This window comes from Oncorhynchus kisutch, linkage group LG17, assembly GCF_002021735.2.
Source record: "Oncorhynchus kisutch isolate 150728-3 linkage group LG17, Okis_V2, whole genome shotgun sequence".
Taxonomy (NCBI): Eukaryota; Metazoa; Chordata; class Actinopteri; order Salmoniformes; family Salmonidae; genus Oncorhynchus; species Oncorhynchus kisutch.
In genome coordinates this window covers 88116975-88142815 of record NC_034190.2, presented here as the reverse complement: position 1 = coordinate 88142815, position 25841 = coordinate 88116975, and the positions used below count along the sequence as shown (strand labels likewise).

The following is a 25841-nucleotide window of genomic DNA, read 5'->3' as shown; positions in this document are numbered from 1 at the left end:
TAAATATGAACAAATATGAATCATTGTTAATGTGAAGACAATTATTGTTCATATATCATGAATAAATACAGGTTATTGACATGTTTCTACTATTACGTGGGGGACTTTTATTTGAAACGTTTCCGAAATTCCGTGACCTGGAAGTACTTTTTCCAGTGTTGTTGACGAGACACTGATCATGATAACGCATAGTTTCTAAACCCTGAGGCGCAAAATAGCAAGGCTTCCGGGAACGCTGGAGCAAAAGGCCAAACAGACCAGGCCGGGTTAGAGAAGTCAATGAGATTAGTGAAACATTCTTAATTAGTTGTTCATTTTCTGAAAATCTAAAAGGAACAACCTAGATTCGAGTTAATGTCTTAAGTAGTTCAACATTTTATTACTCCAACCTCATGAAAGTGACAAACTGACACGTTATCATTTTCGCCAAAAACAACTTTATATCAAAGGAGTACCTCTGATTTGCGGCGTGCACATGCGCAGTTAGGCGCCAGGCGACCCTTAGACCAGATTCGTTGATTCTGCTCGCTAACGTCGCCATTACATCGCCTACACGCGTGATCGGGGATTTCTATTGGAGAAACCGTTTCGGACTATCTTCATACTGTACTGTCTTTGATTATATATCAGGGGTGGAGAAGGGATGAGGGGAAATGAAGGAACAGACGTCGTTTCAAAGCATCAATGAGTAGATGGAAGAAACACACACAACAACCATTTGTTTACATCGATTCAGAAAGCTTAAATTCGTTCGACGTAATGAACTACAGCTCCCACAAACCATTGCAGAATTAGCCTTTTTCCGGGTTTTTCGAACTTGCTAGTTATCAGCTGAAAGCATAAGGTGAGGATGGGACTTAACTTTGATCACAAGTCATTTACTACGCGGAGAAAAACAGTGCAGACTTAGTATAAAACTGTCATATGAAACCAGATCCGTGTATTAAACTGCTTTTGGGTGTTTTAAAAAAAAGCTTTCACCTGGCAAAAAGTAGGCATTTTTTACTTGGACGGGAAACTAGCTAGCAGAGACAACATGTGGAAAGCTGTGTTCTGTTGACAAACCAAACAATCCAAATCCATGAGTCTATGCCAATGATGTATGATCTATGCATGCAATACTTCTATTCAATACTGCAAATGATTCCGCTAGCTATTTAGCTTCCATTCTGCAGTGTTGAGAGTCTATACTGTCTGGTAGTTATGGTTATAAGATCGACCCGGTGGTATGTTTCTCATACTGTTCTCTGACCTGTGTGTGTGCGCCAGGTGGATGTGTGTTCCGTTGGTGAGCAGCGATGCCCCTGGAGGTGAAATGGCCGTTCCCACAGTGCCCGCAGCTGGCCTGGAAGGTGACCAGCACCCTGGTTATGGGCGTGGTGGGCTCATACAGCTACTTCTGGACCAGTGAGTCACCACACACACTAGGGCTGCACCAGCACCCTGGACAAAATATCGAAATAGTTTTTTTGTTTTGGCTAGATATTGCAAATATGACTTGCGATTTTCAAAGACTTTGGGTTAAACTTGGTCAAATCAAGTGTCAGGATATCTTGACACAAGTGTCAGGACATCTTCTACAATGCGATCATATGAATGAATAAATCAAATCAAATTGTATTTGTCACATGAGCCGAATACAACAGGACCTTACAGTGAAATGCTAACTGAATACAAAACCAAATGAAACAAATCATTTCCAACACTGTTATAGGCTACATATAATAGATAAGATTATTACACCTACATATAATAGATAAGATTATTACACCTACATTTGGTATTTTTTTCATGATCATCAAAATATAGTGTGCTATAAGTGCAGCAGTTATTCATTAACTAATATCATTATGACTTCCTATTTGACCATTTATGAGTTCTTAAATAATAATGAATCATAATTTATTCAGGTAGCCATTGGCTGCAGATTGAATAGGAAGCGTATGATTGTGTAATTATGTATAAATGGGCTCAATCATTATTATAATGGAAATTATAAGTCAAAGTGCCTTAACATGTAACACGTAGCCTACTGACTATGTCCAACACGTTGGAATCTGGTCCAGTCATTCAACGCGACATGTTTCAACTTCTATCTTCATTTTATTATACAGTGTAGGGATGGCGACTTATTTGTGAGATGGAATCTTGTATATCCAGCTTTTGAATGATCTTCTTGCAGTAGTCTTGGTTGATTGTGTAAACAGGAACCACGACTTTGGCTATGTGATAGGTTATAGCCTCTGTGATTTCTGTGTGTCTACGGGATGACCAGCATCTGAGGTGTAAAGCCCCTTCTCTCCTCACCAGCATCTGAGGTGTAAAGCCCCTTCTCTCCTTACCAGCATCTATCTGAGGTGTAAAGCCCCTTCTCTCCTCACCAGCATCTGAGGTGTAAAGCCCCTTCTCTCCTCACCAGCATCTAACTGAGGTGTAAAGCCCCTTCTCTCCTCACCAGCATCTGAGGTGTAAAGCCCTTTCTCTCCTCACCAGCATCTAACTGAGGTGTAAAGCCCTTTCTCTCCTCACCAGCATCTAACTGAGGTGTAAAGCCCTTTCTCTCCTCACCAGCATCTAACTGAGGTCTAAAGCCCCTTCTCTCCTCACCAGCATCTGAGGTGTATAGCCCTTTCTCTCCTCACTAGCATCTGAGGTGTAAAGCCCCTTCTCTCCTCACCAGCATCTAACTGAGGTATGAAGCCCCTTCTCTCCTCACCACTATCTGAGGTATGAAGCCCCTTCTCTCCTCACCAGCATCTAACTGAGGTGTAAAGCCCCTTCTCTCCTCACCAGCATCTAACTGAGGTGTAAAGCCCCTTCTCTCCTCACCAGCATCTAACTGAGGTGTTAAGCCCCTTCTCTCCTCACCAGCATCTGAGGTATAAAGCCCCTTCTCTCCTCACCAGCATCTAACTGAGGTGTAAAGCCCCTTCCCTCCTCACCAGCATCTGAGGTGTAAAGCCCCTTCTCTCCTCACCAGCATCTAACTGCGTGCTCTAAGCAGGGACACTTGCGAATTAAAATGTTTATTTTATTTTTCCAGGTAAATTGACTGAGAACACGTTCTCATTTGCAGTAACGACTTGGGGAATAGTTACAGGGGAGAGGAGGGGGATGAATGTGCCAATTGTAAACTGGGGATTATTAGGTGACGTGATGGTTTGAGGACCAGATTGGGAATTTAGCCAGGACACCGGGGTTAACATCCCTCTTACGATAAGTGCCATTGCATCTTTAATGACCTCAGAGAGTCAGGACACCCGTTTAACGGCACCCTACACAGGGCAGTGTCCCCAATCACTGCCCTGAGGCATTGGGATATTTTTTTAGAATAGAGGAAAGTGCCTCCTACTGGCCCTCCAACACCACTTCCAGCAGCATCTGGTCTCCCATCCAGGGACTGACCAGGACCAACCCTGCTTAGCTTCAGAAGCAAGCCAGCAGTGGTATGCTGCAGGCGATTGGCCAGCATGCTATGCAGCGTGAATTCGATTAATCGTGCCACCCTAACACACTCTTTCTCTCTCTTCTCTCTCTCTAGAGTATCTGAACTGTATTACGGTTCATAATCAGGATGTTCTATTTGACCTGATAGACCAACGTCCACCTGACACACCCCTCATCACACTGTCCAATCACCAGTCCTGTATGGACGACCCACACCTCTGGGGTAAGGACACACACACATTATAATGGAGTGATTCCATATGAAACCCGGACAAAAAAAGACAGTGATTTGGAGCATTTTCACCAAATGTCGTCCATAGAATGGTCCTTTGGGGGAAGGATTGTTGACATATATTTCACATTTGTATCTAAAAGCATAATTGAGAAATAATTGATCAAAGTTGGAGATTTTGGCCTTACAATGCCTTCTGGTTTTAATTTTTTTTGTGTGTTACAGCCTGAATTTAAAATTGATAAAAAAATGTTTGTCACTGGCCTACACACAATACCCCATAATGTCAAGGTGGAATTATGTTTTTTGAAATGTTCACAAATTAATAAAAAAATGAAAAGCTGAAAGGTCTTGAGTCTTCAACCCCTTTCTTATTTATAAATACGGTTGAGTAAAGATTTGCTTAACAAGTCACATAATAACTTGCATGAATCACTCTGTGTGCAATAATAGTATTTAACATGATATCTTTGACTACCTCATCTCTGTACCCCACATATACAATTTTCTGTGAGTCGGAGTCAATTTCAAACACAGATTCAACCACAAAGACCAGTGAGGTTGTCCAATACCTCACAAAGAAGGGCACCTATTGGTAGATGGGGAAATATTTTTTTTTTTAAAAGCAGACATTGAATATCCCTTTGAGCCTGGTGAAGTTATTAATTACACTTTGGATGGTGTATCACTACCTCCAGTCACTACAAAGACAGTCTTTGCTGGAGAGGAAGGAAACTGCTCAGGGATTTCACCATGAGGCCAATGGTGACTTTAAAACAGTTACAGAGTTTAATGGCTGTGATAGGAGAACACTGAGGATGGATCAACAACATTGTAGTTATTCCACAATACTAACCTAAATGACAGTGAAAAGAAGGAAGTCTGTACAGAATACAACTATAACAAATCATGCATCCTGTTTGCAACAAGGCAATAAAGTAATACTGCAAAAAATGTGGCAAAGAAATGAACTGTCCTGAATACAAAGTGTTTGGGGCAAATCCAACACAACACATCACTGAGTAACACTCTTCATATTTTCGAGAGTGGTGGTGGCTGCATCATGTTATGGGTATGCTTGTCATCGGCAAGGACTAGGTCGTTTTTTTTTTAGGATAAAAATAAATTAAATTTGAGCTAAGCACAGGCAAAATCCTAGAGGAAAACCTGGTCCAGTCTGCTTTCCACCAGTCACTGGGAGACCAATTCACCTATCAGCAGGACAATAACCTAAAACACAAGGCCAAGACAACATTGAATGTTCCTAAGTGGCCTAGTTAAAGTTTTGACTGAAATCTGCTTGAAAATCTATTGCAACACTTGAAAATGGCTGTCCAGCAATGATCAACAACCAACTTGACAGAGCTTGAAGAATTTTGAAAACAATGAGCAAATATTGTAAAATCCAGGTATGGAAAGATCTTAGACTTTCCCAGAAAGACTCACAGACTGCCAAATGTGATTCTAACATATTTAATCAGAGGGTTGAATACTTAATATTACTTCTAATCAAGATAGTGTTTTTTAAGTATTTTTTACAAATGTTAGAATTGTTAGCAGTTGGTGTTACTCTTCAACAACCCAAACAGGAAGATCACAACAGTGACTCCACCCACTCAAGTGACGCACCCCTCCTAGGGACGGTATGAAAGAGCCCTAGTAAGCCAGTGCCTCAGCCCCTGTAATAGGGTTAGAGGCAGAGAATCCCAGTGGAGAGAGGGGAACCGGCCAGGCAGAGACAGCAAGGGCAGTTCGTTGCTCCAGAGCCTTTCCGTTCACCTTCCCACTCCTGGGCCAGACTACACTCAATCATATGACCCACTGAAGAGATGAGTCTTCAGTAAAGACTTAAAGGTTGAGATCGAGTTTGCGTCTCTCACATGGGTAGGCAGACCATTCCATAAAAATGGAGCTCTATAGGAGAAAGCCCTGCCTCCAGCTGTTTGCTTAGAAATTCTAGGGACAATTAGGAGGCCTGCGTCTTGTGACCGTAGCGTACGTGTAGGTATGTACGGCAGGACCAAATCAAAGAGATAGGTAGGAGCAAGCCCATGTAATGCTTTGTAGGTTAGCAGTAAAACCTTGAAATCAGCCCTTGCCTTAACAGGAAGCCAGTGTAGAGAGGCTAGCACCAGAGTAATATGATCACATTTTTTGGTTCTAGTCAGGATTCTAGCAGCCGTATTTAGCACTAACTGAAGTTTATTTAGTGCTTTATCCGGGTAGCCGGAAAGTAGAGCATTGCAGTAGTCTAACCTAGAAGTGACAAAAGCATGGATACATTTTTCTGCATCATTTTTGGACAGAAAGTTTCTGATTTTTGCAATGTTACGTAGATGGAAAAAAGCTGTCCTTGAATCAGTCTTGATATGTTCTTCAAAAGAGAGATCAGGGTCCAGAGTAACGCCGAGGTCCTTCACAGTTTTATTTGAGACGACTGTACAACCATTAAGATTAATTGTCAGATTCAACAGAAGATCTCTTTGTTTCTTGGGACCTAGAACAAGCATCACTCTTTTGTCTGAGTTTAAAAGTAGAACTTTGCAGCCATCCACTTCCTTATGTCTGAAACACAGGCTTCTAGCGAGGGCAATTTTGGAGCTTCACCATGTTTCATTGAAATGTACAGCTATGTGTCATCCGCATAGCAGTGAAAGTTAACATTATGTTTTCGAATGACATCCCCAAGAGGTAAAATATATAGTGAAAACAATAGTGGTCCAAAAAACGGAACCTTGAGGAACCCTGAAATGTACAGTTGATTTGTCAGAGGACAAACCATTCACAGAGAGAAACTAAACCAGGCCAGAACTTGTCCGTGTAGACCAATTTGGGTTTCCAATCTCTCCAAAAGAATGTGGTGATCGATGGTATCAAAAGCAGCACTAAGGTCTAGGAGCACAAGGACAGATGCAGAGCCTCGGTCCGATGCCATTAAAATGTCATTTACCACCTTCACAAGTGCCGTGTCAGTGCTATGATGCATTTCGTATACATTGTTTGTCTTCAGGAAGGCAGTGAGTTGCTGCGCAACAGCCTTCTCTAAAAGTTTTGAGAGGAATGGAAGATTCGATATAGGCCGATAGTTTTTTATATTTTCTGGGTCAAGGTTTGGCTTTTTCAAGAGAGGCTTTATTACTGCCACTTTTAGTGAGTTTGGTACACATCCGGTGGATAGAGAGCCGTTTATTATGTTCAACATAGGAGGGCCAAGCACAGGAAGCAGCTCTTTCAGTAGTTTAGTTGGAATAGGGTCCAGTATGCAGCTTGAGGGTTTAGAGGCCATGATTATTTTCATCATTGTGTCAAGAGATATAGTACTAAAACACTTGAGCGTCTCTCTTGATCCTAGGTCCTGGCAGAGTTGTGCAGACTCAGGACAACTGAGCTTTGAAGGAATACGCAGATTTAAAGAGGAGTCCGTAATTTGCTTTCTAATAATCATAATCTTTTCCTCAAAGAAGTTCATGAATTTATCACTGCTAAAGTGAAAGTCATCCTCTCTTGGGGAATGCTGCTTTTTAGTTAGCTTTGAGACAGTATCAAAAAGGAATTTCGGATTGTTCTTATTTTCCTCAATTAAGTTAGAAAAATAGGATGATCGAGCAGCAGTAAGGGCTCTACGGTACTGCACGGTACCGTCATTCCAAGCTAGTAGGAAGACTTCCAGTTTGGTGTGGCGCCATTTCCGTTCCAATTTTCTGGAAGCTTGCTTCAGAGCTCGGGTATTTTCTGTATACCAGGGAGCTAGTTTCTTATGAGAAATGTTTTTAGTTTTTAGGGGTGCAACTGCATCTAGGGTAATGGAAATGGCAAGGTTAAATTGAGTTCCTCAGTTAGGTGGTTAACTGATTTTTGTCCTCTGGCGTCCTTGGGTAGACAGAGGGAGTCTGGAAGGACATCAAGGAATCTTTGTGTTGTCTGAATTTAAAGCACGACTTTTGATGTTCCTTGGTTGGGGTCTGAGCAGATTATTTATTGCAATTGCAAACGTAATAAAATGGTGGTCCGATAGTCCAGGATTATGAGGAAAAACCTTAAGATCCACAACATTTTTTCCATGGGACAAAACTAGGTCCAGAGTATGACTGTGACAGTGAGTAGGTCCAGAGACATTTTGGACAAAACCCACTGAGTCGATGATGGCTCCGAAAGCCTTTTGGAGTGGGTCTGTGGACTTGTCCATGTGAATATTAAAGTCACCAAAAATTAGAATATTGTCTGCTATGACTACAAGGTCCGATAGGAATTCAGGGAACTCAGTGAGAAACGCTGTATATGGCCCAGGAGGCCTGTAAACAGTAGCTATAAAAAGTGATTGAGTAGGCTGCATAGATTTCATGACTAGAAGCTCAAAAGACGAAAACGTCTTTTTTTTTGTAAATTGAAATTTGCTATCGTAAATGTTAGCAACACCTCCGCCTTTGCGGGATGCACGGGGGACATGGTCACTAGTGTAGCCAGGAGGTGAGGCCTCATTTAACACAGTAAATTCATCAGGCTTAAGCCATGTTTCAGTCAGGCCAATCACATCAAGATTATGATCAGTGATTAGTTCATTGACTATAACTGCCTTTGAAGTAAGGGATCTAACATTAAGTAGCCCTATTTTGAGATGTGAGGTATCATGATCTCTTTCAATAATGACAGGAATGGAGGAGGTCTTTATCCTAGTGAGATTGCTAAAACGAACACCGTCATGTTTAGTTTTGCCCAACCTAGATTGAGGCACAGACACGGTCTCAATGGGGATAGCTGAGCTGACTACGCTGACTGTGCTAGTAGCAGACTCCACTATGCTGGCAGGCTGGCTAACAGCCTGCTGCCTGGCCTGCACCCTATTTCATTGTGGAGCTAATACAAGGGCAAATGTTATTAATCAGTGACTGAAATTTCACCCTACGTGATATTCACTTCCGGACTTGGAAAGTGCTCAAAGCGTTGTAGAACGCCTCTCTGAATAACGGGCCGTTGGTTTTGGCTTAACTGTGTTGGGGGAAAAGAAAGATGTGACCCAGCATAGTATCCCACCTGTTCACATCCTGCAAATCACCAGCAGAGGGCGACCATTTTGAATCCATTTCCCATCCACTCTTTTGGGAATGCTTACTAATTGGATCAGAAGTCTCAAAGTAACAGAGACCCCACTCTAGATCTTTGCCTGTAGAGTATGTCTGTAGAGTATGTCTGTAGAGTATGTCTGTAGAGTATGTCTGTAGAGTATGCCTGTAGAGTATGTCTGTAGAGTATGCCTGTAGAGTATGTCTGTAGAGTATGCCTGTAGAGTATGCCTGTAGAGTATGCCTGTAGAGTATGCCTGTAGAGTATGTCTGTAGAGTATGTCTGTAGAGTATGCCTGTAGAGTATGCCTGTAGAGTATGCCTGTAGAGTATGCCTGTAGAGTATGCCTGTAGAGTATGCCTGTAGAGTATGCCTGTAGAGTATGCCTGTAGAGTATGCCTGTAGAGTATGCCTGTAGAGTATGTATGTAGAGTATGCCTGTAGAGTATGCCTGTAGAGTATGCCTGTAGAGTATGCCTGTAGAGTATGCCTGTAGAGTATGCCTGTAGAGTATGCCTGTAGAGTATGCCTGTAGAGTATGCCTGTAGAGTATGTCTGTAGAGTATGCCTGTAGAGTATGCCTGTAGAGTATGTCTGTAGAGTATGCCTGTAGAGTATGCCTGTAGAGTATGCCTGTAGAGTATGCCTGTAGAGTATGCCTGTAGAGTATGCCTGTAGAGTATGTCTGTAGAGTATGCCTGTAGAGTATGTCTGTAGAGTATGCCTGTAGAGTATGCCTGTAGAGTATGCCTGTAGAGTATGCCTGTAGAGTATGCCTGTAGAGTATGCCTGTAGAGTATGTCTGTAGAGTATGCCTGTAGAGTATGCCTGTAGAGTATGTCTGTAGAGTATGCCTGTAGAGTATGTCTGTAGAGTATGCCTGTAGAGTATGCCTGTAGAGTATGTCTGTAGAGTATGCCTGTAGAGTATGTCTGTAGAGTATGCCTGTAGAGTATGCCTGTAGAGTATGTCTGTAGAGTATGCCTGTAGAGTATGTCTGTAGAGTATGCCTGTAGAGTATGCCTGTAGAGTATGCCTGTAGAGTATGCCTGTAGAGTATGCCTGTAGAGTATGCCTGTAGAGTATGCCTGTAGAGTATGCCTGTAGAGTATGCCTGTAGAGTATGTCTGTAGAGTATGCCTGTAGAGTATGCCTGTAGAGTATGCCTGTAGAGTATGCCTGTAGAGTATGCCTGTAGAGTATGTATGTAGAGTATGCCTGTAGAGTATGCCTGTAGAGTATGCCTGTAGAGTATGCCTGTAGAGTATGTCTGTAGAGTATGTAATTTGCAACAATATATTGAAAACTTTGTCAAATCCAAGATGGTATATTTTCAATATTCATGTTTATATTTTTAAATATTCCCTCCTCTCTTCTCTCTCTCCAACAGGAGTTCTGAGACTCAGACACCTCTGGAACTTCAACAAGATGCGCTGGTGAGTGATGCTGTGTTTATTAAGTGTCCATGCATACTCATGTTTTTATTGTTGTTGTGGGGCTTGAGAAGAAAAACCAGCCACTTAAATCTTTGATCCTCTTATTTAGCACACTAATCCACTTACACCGTTTAAGCTAGAAACGCCGTTCAAACGTGCATACTGGTCTCACTTGAGTTGCTTGTGATATATTTTCTATATTCTAAATCTCCCCAGTGTGACATCATCACTGACTACATTTAGAAATCTATATTATTCAATACATGCACCCACACTGCTCGCACGCAACAACAAGCGGGCTAAAAATAGAGGTCAGTTTTATTTGTGAAGCAGCTGCAAGTTCTGCAAGTTCTGCCTCTCCCATCTCCTCATTGGTTTATAGAAGCAGGTACCCACGTGCCATCCCCTCATTGGTTATACCCACGTGGGTGACTGAAAGACGAACGAGGTCAGTGGCGGTAATGCACCTAATTTATGAAAGTTGCCAATCGCAATATAAAGTCCAGAGAAGTCCAGTTTTATTTGTGGATTAATTGTCGGATTAGAGGACCTTGTGCATTTCAGGTAAAATAACAATTCAATGTTTATATCCCAGGACAAATTAGCTAGCATCAACAAGCTAGCTAAATTGGACAAATTAGCTAGCTAACTAGCTAAATTGCCATAAATGTTTAATGCTTTTCGACCTGTCCCCAAATTAATGTCATTGGTTCATATTTTGTTGTTTTGATATTTTAACCTGCGTGTCGTGATCGCGTTTGGTGTGGGGGGACAAAATAAATGTACGCACGATGGCGCACGCACGCAGCCGGTTTGGGTTCCATGTTAGACAAACCGAGCATATGAAATCTTCCTCGACTTCTCTGCTTTTAAGATCTGACTGCAGAACAAAAATGTTATGATAAAAAGTTACCTCTGTTTTAGTAAATGCACCAACAACATTTTCTGTAACTTTTTCTGAACAACTGACATTGTTAGGGTTAACTTTTTCTAAACAACTGACATTGTTAGGGTTAACTTTTTCTGAACAACTGACATTGTTAGGGTTAACTTTTTCTGAACAACTGACATTGTTAGGGTTAACTTTTTCTGAACAACTGACATTGTTAGGGTTAACTTTTTCTGAACAACTGACATTGTTAGGGTTAACTTTTTCTGAACAACTGACATTGTTAGGGTTAACTTTTTCTGAACAACTGACATTGTTAGGGTTAACTTTTTCTAAACAACTGACATTGTTAGGGTTAGCTTTTTCTAAACAACTGACATTGTTAGGGTTAACTTTTTCTAAACAACTGACATTGTTAGGGTTAGCTTTTTCTAAACAACTGACATTGTTAGGGTTAACTTTTTCTAAACAACTGACATTGTTAGGGTTAACTTTTTCTAAACAACTGACATTGTTAGGGTTAGCTTTTTCTAAACAACTGACATTGTTAGGGTTAACTTTTTCTAAACAACTGACATTGTTAGGGTTAACTTTTTCTAAACAACTGACATTGTTAGGGTTAACTTTTTCTAAACAACTGACATTGTTAGGGTAAACTTTTTCTAAACAACTGACATTGTTAGGGTTAACTTTTTCTGAACAACTGACATTGTTAGGGTTAACTTTTTCTAAACAACTGACATTGTTAGGGTTAACTTTTTCTAAACAACTGACATTGTTAGGGTTAACTTTTTCTAAACAACTGACATTGTTAGGGTTAACTTTTTCTAAACAACTGACATTGTTAGCACCAACAAGTTAGACGAAAAGTTAGTGTATGACATTTGTCTACTTCTCTGCCATTCAGATCTGGAACAAAAATACACGGATCTAACGGTACAGCTGTTTTAGTAACTGCAGCAACACCTTTTTTCCCCCAACGTTTTTTTATCACTCCCCCCAACAACTCAGACAAAAAAGTGTTGTGTGTGAAATCTCCCTCTGAGTCGCTGCTTTTCAAATCTGAAAAAATATTAGGAATAGCTTCTACCAATCAATAGAACGAGATGTTTTAGTAGCCCATCAACTGCTCTCTTTCTAGAAGCTAGCAGATTCATTATTTAACAACAACGGCTGCACATTCCAATGAAACTACAGTGGCAAGAAAAAGTGTGTGAACCCTTTAGAATTACCTGTATTTCTGCATAAATTGGTCATAACATTTACTTTGGTCTTCATCTAAGTCACAACAATAGACAAAAACAGTCTGTTTAAACTAATAACACACAAACAATTATATGTTTTCATCTCCTTATTGAACACACCGTGTAAACGGTGCAGGGTGGAAAAAGTATGTGAACCCTTGTATTTAATAAATGGTTGACCCTCCTTTAGCAGCAATAACCTCAACCAAATCTTTTCTGGAGTTGTGGTTGACCTGCACAACAGTCAGGAGGAATTTTGGACCATTCCTCTTTACAAAACTGTTTCAGTTCAGCAATATTCTTAGGATGTCTGGTGTGAACCGCTCTCTTGACGTCATCCCACAGCATCTCAATCGGGTTGAGGTCAGGACTCTCACTAGGCCACACCAGAAGGCGTATTTTCTTCTGTTGAAGCCATTCTGTTTTCTGTGTTGTCCTGTTGCATCACCCAACTTCTGTTGAGCTTCAATTGGCAGACAGATAGCCTTACATTCTCCTGCAAAATGTCTGGATAAACTTGGAAATTCATTTTTCCGTCGATGATAGCAAGTTGTTCAGGCGCTGAGGCAGCAAAGCAGCCCCAAACCATGATGCTCCCTCCTCCATACTTTACAGTTGGGATGAGGTTTGATGTTGGTGTGCTGTGCCTCTTTTTCTCCACACATATTGTTGTGTGTTCCTTCTAAACAACTAAACTATAGTTTCATCTGTCCACAGAATATTTTGCCAGTAGCGCTGTGGAACATCCAGGTGCTCTTTTGCGAACTTCAGACGTGCAGCAATATTTTTTGGGGACAGCAATGGCTTCTTCCGTGGTGTCCTCCCATGAACACCATTCTTGTTTAGTGTTTTACGTATCGTAGACTCGTCAGAGATGTTAGCATGTCCCAGAGATTTCTGTAAGTCTTTAGCTGACACTCTAGGATTCTTCTTAACCTCATTGAACATTCTGCGCTGTGCTCTTGCAGTCATCTTTTCAGGATGGCCACTCCTAGGGAGAGTAGCAACAGTGCAGAACTTTATCAATTTATAAACACAGCAGCAGCTACTCTTCCTGGGGTTTATTATGGATCTCCATTAGTTCCTGCCAAGGCAGCAGCTACTCTTCCTGGGGTTTATTATGGATCCCCATTAGTTCCTGCCAAGGCAGCAGCTACTCTTCCTGGGGTTTATTATGGATCCCCATTAGTTCCTGCCAAGGCAGCAGCTACTCTTCCTGGGGTTTAGTATGGATCCCTATTAGTTCCTGTCAAGGCAGCAGATACTCTTCCTGGGGTTTATTATGTATCCCCATTAGTTCCTGCCAAGGCAGCAGCTACTCTTCCTGGGGTTTATTATGGATCCCCATTAGTTCCTGCCAAGGCAGCAGCTACTCTTCCTGGGGTTTATTATGGATCCCCATTAGTTCCTGCCAAGGCAGTAGCCACTCTTCCTGGGGTTTATTATGGGTCCCCATTTGTTCCTGCCAAGGCAGCAGCTAATCTTCCTGGGGTTTATTATGTATCCCCATTAGTTCCTGCCAAGGCAGCAGCTACTCTTCCTGGGGTTTATTATGGATCCCCATTAGTTCCTGCCAAGGCAGCAGCTACTCTTCCTGGGGTTTATTATGGATCCCCATTAGTTCCTGCCAAGGCAGCAGCTACTCTTCCTGGGGTTTATTATGTATCCCCATTAGTTCCTGCCAAGGCAGCAGCCACTCTTCCTGGGGTTTATTATGTATCCCCATTAGTTCCTGCCAAGGCAGCAGCTACTCTTCCTGGGGTTTATTATGGATCCCCTTTTGTTCCTGCCAAGGCAGCAGCTACTCTTCCTGGGGTTTATTATGGATCCCCATTAGTTCCTGCCAAGGCAGCAGCTACTCTTCCTGGGGTTTATTATGGATCCCCATTAGTTCCTGCCAAGGCAGCAGCCACTCTTCCTGGGGTTTATTATGGGTTCCCATTTGTTCCTGCCAAGGCAGCAGCTACTCTTCCTGGGTTTATTATGGATCCCCATTAGTTCCTGCCAAGGCAGCAGCCACTCTTCCTTGGGTTTATTATGGGTCCCCATTTGTTCCTGCCAAGGCAGCAGCTACTCTTCCTGGGGTTTATTATGGATCCCCATTTGTTCCTGCCAAGGCAGTAGCTACTCTTCCTGGGGTTTATTATGGATCTCCATTAGTTCCTGCCAAGGCAGCAGCTACTCTTCCTGTGGTTTATTATGGATCCCCATTAGTTCCTGCCAAGGCAGCAGCTACTCTTCCTAGGGTTTATTATGGATCCCCATTAGTTCCTGCCAAGGCAGCAGCTACTCTTCCTGGGGTTTATTATGTATCCCCATTAGTTCCTGCCAAGGCAGCAGCTACTCTTCCTGGGGTTTATTATGGATCCCCATTAGTTCCTTTCAAGGCAGCAGCTAATCTTCCTGGGGTTTATTATGTATCCCCATTAGTTCCTGTCAAGGCAGCAGCTATTCTTCCTGGGGTTTATTATGTATCCCCATTAGTTCCTGTCAAGGCAGCAGCTACTCTTCATGGGGTTTATTATGGATCCCCATTAGTTCCTGCCAAGGCAGTAGCTACTCTTCCTGGGGTTTATTATGGATCTCCATTAGTTCCTGCCAAGGCAGCAGCTACTCTTCCTGGGGTTTATTATGGATCCCCATTAGTTCCTGCCAAGGCAGCAGCTAATCTTCCTGGGGTTTATTATGTATCCCCATTAGTTCCTGTCAAGGCAGCAGCTATTCTTCCTGGGGTTTATTATGTATCCCCATTAGTTCCTGTCAAGGCAGCAGCTACTCTTCCTGGGGTTTATTATGGATCCCCATTAGTTCCTGTCAAGGCAGCAGCCACTCTTCCTGGGGTTTATTATGGGTCCCCATTTGTTCCTGCCAAGGCAGCAGCTACTCTTCCTGGGGTTTATTATGGATCCCCATTAGTTCCTGCCAAGGCAGCAGCTAATCTTCCTGGGGTTTATTATGTATCCCCATTAGTTCCTGTCAAGGCAGCAGCTATTCTTCCTGGGGTTTATTATGTATCCCCATTAGTTCCTGTCAAGGCAGCAGCTACTCTTCCTGGGGTTTATTATGGATCCCCATTAGTTCCTGTCAAGGCAGCAGCCACTCTTCCTGGGGTTTATTATGGGTCCCCATTTGTTCCTGCCAAGGCAGCAGCTACTCTTCCTGGGGTTTATTATGTATCCCCATTAGTTCCTGCCAAGGCAGCAGCTACTCTTCCTGGGGTTTATTATGTATCCCCATTAGTTCCTGTCAAGGCAGCAGCTACTCTTCCTGGGGTTTATTATGGATCCCCATTAGTTCCTGCCAAGGCAGCAGCCACTCTTCCTGGGGTTTATTATGGGTCCCCATTTGTTCCTGCCAAGGCAGCAGCTACTCTTCCTGGGGTTTATTATGTATCCCCATTAGTTCCTGCCAAGGCAGCAGCTACTCTTCCTGGGGTTTATTATGGATCCCCATTAGTTCCTGCCAAGGCAGCAGCCACTCTTCCTTGGGTTTATTATGGGTCCCCATTTGTTCCTGCCAAGGCAGCAGCTACTCTTCCTGGGGTTTATTATGGATCCCCATTTGTTCCTGCCAAGGCAGTAGCTACTCTTCCTGGGGTTTATTATGGATCTCCATTAGTTCCTGCCAAGGCAGCAGCTACTCTTCCTGTGGTTTATTATGGATCCCCATTAGTTCCTGCCAAGGCAGCAGCTACTCTTCCTAGGGTTTATTATGGATCCCCATTAGTTCCTGCCAAGGCAGCAGCTACTCTTCCTGGGGTTTATTATGTATCCCCATTTAGTTCCTGCCAAGGCAGCAGCTACTCTTCCTGGGGTTTATTATGGATCCCCATTAGTTCCTTTCAAGGCAGCAGCTAATCTTCCTGGGGTTTATTATGTATCCCCATTAGTTCCTGTCAAGGCAGCAGCTATTCTTCCTGGGGTTTATTATGTATCCCCATTAGTTCCTGTCAAGGCAGCAGCTACTCTTCATGGGGTTTATTATGGATCCCCATTAGTTCCTGCCAAGGCAGTAGCTACTCTTCCTGGGGTTTATTATGGATCTCCATTAGTTCCTGCCAAGGCAGCAGCTACTCTTCCTGGGGTTTATTATGGATCTCCATTAGTTCCTGCCAAGGCAGCAGCTAATCTTCCTGGGGTTTATTATGTATCCCCATTAGTTCCTGTCAAGGCAGCAGCTATTCTTCCTGGGGTTTATTATGTATCCCCATTAGTTCCTGTCAAGGCAGCAGCTACTCTTCCTGGGGTTTATTATGGATCCCCATTAGTTCCTGTCAAGGCAGCAGCCACTCTTCCTGGGGTTTATTATGGGTCCCCATTTGTTCCTGCCAAGGCAGCAGCTACTCTTCCTGGGGTTTATTATGTATCCCCATTAGTTCCTGCCAAGGCAGCAGCTACTCTTCCTGGGGTTTATTATGTATCCCCATTAGTTCCTGTCAAGGCAGCAGCTACTCTTCCTGGGGTTTATTATGGATCCCCATTAGTTCCTGCCAAGGCAGCAGCCACTCTTCCTGGGGTTTATTATGGGTCCCCATTTGTTCCTGCCAAGGCAGCAGCTACTCTTCCTGGGGTTTATTATGTATCCCCATTAGTTCCTGCCAAGGCAGCAGCTACTCTTCCTGGGGTTTATTATGTATCCCCTTTTGTTCCTGCCAAGGCAGCAGCTACTCTTCCTGGGGTTTATTATGTATCCCCATTTGTTCCTGCCAAGGCAGCAGCTACTCTTCCTGGGGTTTATTATGTATCCCCATTAGTTCCTGCCAAGGCAGCAGCTACTCTTCCTGGGGTTTATTATGTATCCCCATTAGTTCCTGCCAAGGCAGCAGCTACTCTTCATGGGGTTTATTATGTATCCCCATTAGTTCCTGCCAAGGCAGCAGCTACTCTTCCTGGGGTTTATTATGTATCCCCATTAGTTCCTGCCAAGGCAGCAGCTACTCTTCATGGGGTTTATTATGGATCCCCATTAGTTCCTGCCAAGGCAGCAGCCACTCTTCCTGGGGTTTATTATGTATCCCCATTAGTTCCTGCCAAGTGTATATGCCTTGTGTCTGTGTGTGTGTGTGTGTGTCTTCACAGTCCCCACTGTTCCATAAGGTGTATTTTTATCTGTTTTTTAAATCTGATTCTCCTGCTGCATCAGTTCCTTGATGTGGAATAGAGTTCCATGTGGTCATGGCTCTATGTAGTACTGTGGAATAGAGTTCCATGTAGTCATGGCTCTATGTAGTACTGTGGAATAGAGTTCCATGTAGTCATGGCTCTATGTAGTACTGTGGAATAGAGTTCCATGTAGTCATGGCTCTATGTAGTACTGTGGAATAGAGTTCCATGTAGTCATGGCTCTATGTAGTACTGTGGAATAGAGTTCCATGTAGTCATGGCTCTATGTAGTACTGTGGAATAGAGTTCCATGGAGTCATGGCTCTATGTAGTACTGTGGAATAGAGTTCCATGTAGTAATGTCTCTATGTAGTACTGTGGAATAGAGTTCCATGTAGTCATGGCTCTATGTAGTACTGTGGAATAGAGTTCCATGTAGTCATGGCTCTATGTAGTACTGTGGAATAGAGTTCCATGTAGTCATGGCTCTATGTAGTACTGTGGAATAGAGTTCCATGTAGTCATGGCTCTATGTAGTACTGTGGAATAGAGTTCCATGTAGTCATGGCTCTATGTAGTACTGTGGAATAGAGTTCCATGTAGTCATGGCTCTATGTAGTACTGTGGAATAGAGTTCCATGTAGTCATGGCTCTATGTAGTACTGTGTGCCTCCCATAGTCTCTTCAGGACTTGGGGACAGGGAAGAGACCTCTGGTGGCATGTCTTGTGGGGTATGTATGGGTGTCTGAGCTGTGTGTTAGTAGTTTAAACAGACCTCTGGTGGCATGTCTTGTGGGGTATGTATGGGGGTCTGAGCTGTGTGTTAGTAGTTTAAACAGACCTCTGGTGGCATGTCTTGTGGGGTATGTATGGGGGTCTGAGCTGTATGATAGTCATTTAAACAGACAGCTTGGTACCTTCAGCTTGTCAACACCTAATACATTTGCATAAAATAACTCGCTAACAGTAACTCTTGGACTGTTCATGCTAGAGACACCAAACCAACTCTCCCATGTTCAGGATATCCTAACTTCTAATAACTCACCAACAGTAACTCTTGGACTGTTCATGCTAGAGACACCAAACCAACTCTCCCATGTTCAGGATATCCTAACTTCTAATAACTCACCAACAGTAACTCTTGGACTGTTCATGCTAGAGACACCAAACCAACTCTCCCATGTTCAGGATATCCTAACTTCTAATAACTCACCAACAGTAACTCTTGGACTGTTCATGCTAGAGACACCAAACCAACTCTCCCATGTTCAGGATATCCTAACTTCTAATAACTCACCAACAGTAACTCTTGGACTGTTCATGCTAGAGACACCAAACCAACTCTCCCATGTTCAGGATATCCTAACTTCTAATAACTCACCAACAGTAACTCTTGGACTGTTCATGCTAGAGACACCAAACCAACTCTCCCATGTTCAGGATATCCTAACTTCTAATAACTCGCTAACAGTAACTCTTGGACTGTTCATGCTAGAGACACCAAACCAACTCTCCCATGTTCAGGATATCCTAACTTCTAATAACTCGCCAACAGTAACTCTTGGACTGTTCATGCTAGAGACACCAAACCAACTCTCCCATGTTCAGGATATCCTAACTTCTAATAACTCGCCAACAGTAACTCTTGGACTGTTCATGCTAGAGACACCAAACCAACTCTCCCATGTTCAGGATATCCTAACTTCTAATAACTCACCAACAGTAACTCTTGGACTGTTCATGCTAGAGACACCAAACCAACTCTCCCATGTTCAGGATATCCTAACTTCTAATAACTCGCCAACAGTAACTCTTGGACTGTTCATGCTAGAGACACCAAACCAACTCTCCCATGTTCAGGATATCTTAACTTCTAATAACTCGCCAACAGTAACTCTTGGACTGTTCATGCTAGAGACACCAAACCAACTCTCCCATGTTCAGGATATCCTAACTTCTAATAACTCACCAACAGTAACTCTTGGACTGTTCATGCTAGAGACACCAAACCAACTCTCCCATGTTCAGGATATCCTAACTTCTAATAACTCACCAACAGTAACTCTTGGACTGTTCATGCTAGAGACACCAAACCAGCTCTCCCATGTTCAGGATATCCTAACTTCTAATAACTCACCAACAGTAACTCTTGGACTGTTCATGCTAGAGACACCAAACCAACTCGCCCATGTTCAGGATATCCTAACTTCTAATAACTCACCAACAGTAACTCTTAGACTGTTCATGCTAGAGACACCAAACCAACTCTCCCATGTTCAGGATATCCTAACTTCTAATAACTCACCAACAGTAACTCTTGGACTGTTCATGCTAGAGACACCAAACCAACTCTCCCATGTTCAGGATATCCTAACTTCTAATAACTCACCAACAGTAACTCTTGGACTGTTCATGCTAGAGACACCAAACCAACTCTCCCATGTTCAGGATATCCTAACTTCTAATAACTCACCAACAGTAACTCTTGGACTGTTCATGCTAGAGACACCAAACCAACTCTCCCATGTTCAGGATATCCTAACTTCTAATAACTCACCAACAGTAACTCTTGGACTGTTCATGCTAGAGACACCAAACCAACTCTCCCATGTTCAGGATATCCTAACTTCTAATAACTCACCAACAGTAACTCTTAGACTGTTCATGCTAGAGACACCAAACCAACTCTCCCATGTTCAGGATATAATATCCTATCAATCAATCGATTCTTCACCAGCTAGCATGCACCCCACATTTTCTTCATGAAATGTACTTTTCTATTATTCTTTTTTACTTCAGTTGGATGAATTGTGTGTGTCAGTCTGGTTTCTGATTGGACAGTATGTGATTTGTCTGGTTTCTGATTGGACAGGACTCCAGCTGCGTCGGACATCTGTTTCACCAAAGAGTTACACTCCAGATTCTTCAGCAGAGGGAAGTGTATTCCCGTCTGCAGAGGTGAGGATGGGAGGCAGAGGGGGAGGGACTGTGGGGTGGCACCTTCATTTGGGAGGGAAGTGTATTCCCGTCTGCAGAGGTGAGGATGGGAGGCAGAGGGGGAGGGACTGTGGGGTGGCACCTTCATTTGGGAGGGAAGTGTATTCCCATCTGCAGAGGTGAGGATGGGAGGCAGAGGGGGAGGGACTGTGGTGTGGCACCTTCATTTGGGAGGGAAGTGTATTCCTGTCTGCAGAGGTTCGGATGGGAGGCAGAGGGGGAGGGACTGTGGGGTGGCACCTTCATTTGGGAGGGAAGTGTATTCCTGTCTGCATAGGTGAGGATGGGAGGCAGAGAGGGAGGGACTGTGGGGTGGCACCTTCATTTGGGAGGGAAGTGTATTCCTGTCTGCATAGGTGAGGATGGGAGGCAGAGAGGGAGGGACTGTGGGATGGCACCTTCATTTGGGAGGGAAGTGTATTCCCGTCTGCAGAGGTGAGGATGGGAGGTAGAGGGGGAGGGACTGTGGGGTGGCACCTTCATTTGGGAGGGAAGTGTATTCCCGTCTGCAGAGGTGAGGATGGGAGGCAGAGGGGGAGGGACTGTGGGGTGGCACCTTCATTTGGGAGGACATGCTCAGATTTTTTACCAGTCACAAATGTATTACTAGTAAGAGGTAATGTGATATTTTGTTTTCATTTCAATTTTTGTGACCCGGAGGTTACCGTGGTAACGTGTCATGTTTGTGCCTGTGAGATTGAGAGTCCGACTAGTAGCAGTGTTTTTAAAAATATATATTTATATTTTATATGAACCCTTTCTACCCTTGACTTGTTCCTCTTCAGAAGACAAAGCCTTTTACAGCTTGTTTGTTACATTAGAAAGTATTCAGAGACCTTGACTTTTTACACATTTTGTTATGTTGCACAATAATTCTAAATTAAAAATATATATTTATTCTCATCAATCTACACAAAATAATGACAAAGCGAAAACAGGTTTTTAGAAAGCAGATACCTTAGTTACATAAGTATTCAGACCCTTTGCTATGAGACCCGAAATTGAGCTCAGGTGCTTCCTGCTTCCATTGATCATCCTTGAGAAGTTTCTACAACTTTATTTGTAGTCCACCTGTGGTAAATTCAATTGATTGGACATGTTATAAAGGTATAAAGGTAAATGTTATGTAAATGGTAAATGTTATAAAGGAATAAAGGTAAATAAATTATGGAAAGGCACACACCTTTCTATATAAGTGCATGTCTGAGCTAAAACCAAGCCATGAGGTCGAAGGAATTCAGCAATCGGGGGAGAAGGACCCGATGGTCACTCTGACAGAGCTCCAGAGTTTCTCTGTGGAGATGGGAGAAGCTTCCAGAAGGACAACCATCTCTGCAGCACTCCACCAATCACGCCTTTATGGTAGTGGCCAGACGGAAGCCACTCCTCAGTAAAAGGCACGTGACAGCCCGCTTGGAGTTTGCCAAAATGCACCTAAAGGACTCTTAAGTCCATGAGAAACAAGATTCAATGGTCTGAAGAAATACATTTTTAACTCTTTGGCCTTAATGCCAAGTGTCACATCTGGAGGAAACCTGGCATCATCCCTACAGTGAAGCATGGTGGTGGCAGCGTCTTGCTGTGGGAATGTTTTTCAGCGGCAGGGACTGGGAAACTAGTCAGGATCAAGGGAGAGATGAATGGAGCAAAGAACAGAGAGATCCTTGATGAAAACCTGCTCCAGAGCGCTCAGGACCTCAGACTGGGGAGAAGGTTCACCTTCCAACAGGACAATGACCCTAAGCACACAGCCAAGACAACGCAGGAGTGACTTCAGGACAAGTCTTTGATTGTCCTTGAGTGGCCCAGCCAGAGTCCGGACTTGAACCTGATCAAACATCTCTGGAGAGACCTGAAAATACCTGTGCAGTGACACTCCCCATCCAACCTGACAGAGCATGAGAGGATCTGCAGAGAAGAATGGGAGAAACTCCCCAAATACAGGTGTGCCAAGCTTGTAGCATCATACCCAAGAAGACTGGAGGCTGTAATGTTTTTCTTTGCTAAGAGGTGTGCTTGTCTCTCCATGTGTTTCTCTTTTATATATTGGTGTGCCTGTGTCTCCTAGGTGATGGGGTGTATCAGAAAGGCATGGACTTTATTCTGGAGAAGCTGAATGGAGGAGACTGGGTACACATCTTCCCTGAGGGTACGATCTCTCTCGCTCTGTGTGTTATAGGGGGAAAGTCCTCTACTGAAACTGAAACTCTCTTTTCTCTCAGGGAAAGTCAACATGACTGAGGAGTTTATACGGTTGAAATGGGGTGAGTTACCTAGGTGTGTCTGTTTGTCTTCCTGTGTGTCAGTACTGAAGGTCAGGGGTGCAAAGTCGTCACTTTTCGGCAATATTTGCCGTTTTGATCTCAAAATAGGTCATCCACATGAATCGTGAAGATCCATAAAAAACAGGTTTGGGAGGTTATAAAGGAGAGGCCCAGAGTGGATCACCCGTTGTGGGATCACTACCTTCTCTCACCAAGTTAATGACTGAGCACAGAATGCATCCTACAAATAGAATATCAGAGTTCAGAATGAGAATATCAGAGTGATGTCATAGGTCCTACCAGAGTGATGTCATATCAGAGTGATGTCATGGGTCTTACCAGAGTGATGTCATATCAGAATAAGAATATCCGAGTGATGTCATGTCAGAATGAGAATATCAGAGTGATGTCATATCAGAGTGATGTCATGTCATATGGGAATATCAAATCAAATCAAATGTATTTATATAGCCCTTCGTACATCAGCTGATATCTCAAAGTGCTGTACAGAGACCCAGCCTAAAACCCCAAACAGCAAGCAATGCAGGTGTAGAAGCACGGAGTGATGTCATATGACAATATCAGAGTGATATATTATATTATATATTACTGCATTATATATCACTGCACTGTTGGAGCTGGAAACACAAGCATTATATATTACTGACTGTTGGAGCTAGAAACACAATCATTATATATTACTGACTGTTGGAGCTAGAAACACAATCATTATATATTACTGACTGTTGGAGCTAGAAACACAATCATTATATATTACTGTACTGTTGGAGCTAGAAACACAGGCATTATATATTACTGACTGTTGGAGCTAGAAACACAATCATTATATATTACTGACTGTTGGAGCTAGAAACACAATCATTATATATTACTGACTGTTGGAGCTAGAAACACAATCATTATATATTACTGACTGTTGGAGCTAGAAACACAATCATTATATATTACTGACTGTTGGAGCTAGAAACACAATCATTATATATTACTGTACTGTTGGAGCTAGAAACACAATCATTATATATTACTGACTGTTGGAGCTAGAAACACAGGCATTATATATTACTGACTGTTGGAGCTACTGTAGAAACACAATCATTATATATTACTGACTGTTGGAGCTAGAAACACAATCATTATATATGACTCGCTGTTGGAGCTACTGTAGAAACACAATCATTATATATTACTGACTGTTGGAGCTAGAAACACAATCATTATATATTACTGACTGTTGGAGCTAGAAACACAATCATTATATATTACTGCACTGTTGGAGCTAGAAACACAATCATTATATATTACTGCACTGTTGGAGCTAGAAACACAATCATTATATATTACTGACTGTTGGAGCTAGAAACACAAGCATTATATATTACTGCACTGTTGGAGCTAGAAACACAATCATTATATATTACTGACTGTTGGAGCTAGAAACACAATCATTATATATTACTGACTGTTGGAGCTAGAAACACAATCATTATATATTACTGACTGTTGGAGCTAGAAACACAATCATTATATATTACTGACTGTTGGAGCTAGGAACACAATCATTATATATTACTGACTGTTGGAGCTAGAAACACAATCATTATATATTACTGACTGTTGGAGCTGGAAACAGAAACATTATATATTACTGTACTGTTGGAGCTGGAAACACAATCATTATATATTACTGACTGTTGGAGCTAGAAACACAATCATTATATATGACTCGCTGTTGGAGCTACTGTAGAAACACAATCATTATATATTACTGACTGTTGGAGCTAGAAACACAATCATTATATATTACTGACTGTTGGAGCTAGAAACACAATCATTATATATTACTGACTGTTGGAGCTAGGAACACAATCATTATATATTACTGACTGTTGGAGCTAGAAACACAATCATTATATATCACTGCACTGTTGGAGCTAGAAACACAATCATTATATATTACTGACTGTTGGAGCTAGAAACACAATCATTATATATTACTGTACTGTTGGAGCTAGAAACACAATCATTATATATTACTGACTGTTGGAGCTAGAAACACAATCATTATATATTACTGCACTGTTGGAGCTACTGTAGAAACACAATCATTATATATTACTGACTGTTGGAGCTAGAAACACAATCATTATATATTACTGACTGTTGGAGCTACTACATCTGCTAATCTGTGCACGTGACCTATACACCTTGATGTGGATGTGTTTCAGGTGTCGGCCGTCTGATTGCAGAGTGTTCCCTTGACCCTGTTATTCTCCCTGTGTGGCATGTAGGTGAGTTATACCCCCCCCCCCCCCCCCCACACACACACACCCCCCCACACACACCATGCACCCCCCACACACACACACCCCCCACACACACACACCCCCCACACACACCATGCACACACGTTCTAACTTGTGTTCAATATTCCTGGCTCAGGTATGAGTGATGTCTTGCCCAATGAGCGACCCTACATCCCTCGTACTGGACAGGTGATAACAAACAACACACACACTGGACAGAGACTCTCTCTCTCTCACACACACACACACACACACACACACACACACACACACACACACACACTGGACAGAGACTCTCTCTCACACACACTGGACAGAGACTCTCTCTCACACACACACACACACACACACACACACACACACACACACACACTGGACAGAGACTCTCTCACACACACACACACACACACACACACACACACACACACACACACACACACACACACACACACACACACACACACACACACACTGGACAGAGACTCTCTCACACACACACACACACACACTGGACAGAGACTCACACACACACACACACACACACACTGGACAGAGACTCTCTCACACACACACACACTGGACAGAGACTCTCTCTCTCTCACACACACACACTGGACAGAGACTCTCTCTCTCACAAACACACACACACACACACTGGACAGAGACTCTCTCTCTCTCACACACACACACTGGACGGATTCACACACACACACACTGGACAGAGACTCTCTCTCTCTCACACACACACACACTGGACGGATTCACACACACACACACTGGACAGAGACTCTCTCTCTCACACACACACACACTGGACGGATTCACACACACACACACACTGGAC

At 42.9% G+C, this 25841-nt stretch overlaps 1 protein-coding gene across 2 annotated transcripts in view; it reads left to right on the top strand.

The window, feature by feature from the left end:
- The first annotated feature begins 269 nt into the window (after positions 1-269).
- Positions 270-25841, top strand: part of tafazzin (tafazzin, phospholipid-lysophospholipid transacylase) — a 43760-nt gene continuing 18188 nt past the window's right edge. Inside the window, exons 1-9 of one of the 2 annotated variants that reach the window (XM_031794913.1) lie at positions 280-844; positions 1270-1407; positions 3542-3670; positions 10131-10176; positions 20285-20370; positions 22478-22558; positions 22632-22673; positions 24920-24982; positions 25134-25186. In XM_031794913.1, coding sequence (XP_031650773.1) covers positions 1299-1407; positions 3542-3670; positions 10131-10176; positions 20285-20370; positions 22478-22558; positions 22632-22673; positions 24920-24982; positions 25134-25186 — 609 coding nt within the window. In that variant the 5' untranslated portion in view covers positions 280-844; positions 1270-1298. Of the gene's footprint in view, positions 845-1269; positions 1408-3541; positions 3671-10130; positions 10177-20284; positions 20371-22477; positions 22559-22631; positions 22674-24919; positions 24983-25133; positions 25187-25841 lie in introns of both variants that reach the window. The other variant, XM_031794914.1, reaches the window with a different exon arrangement.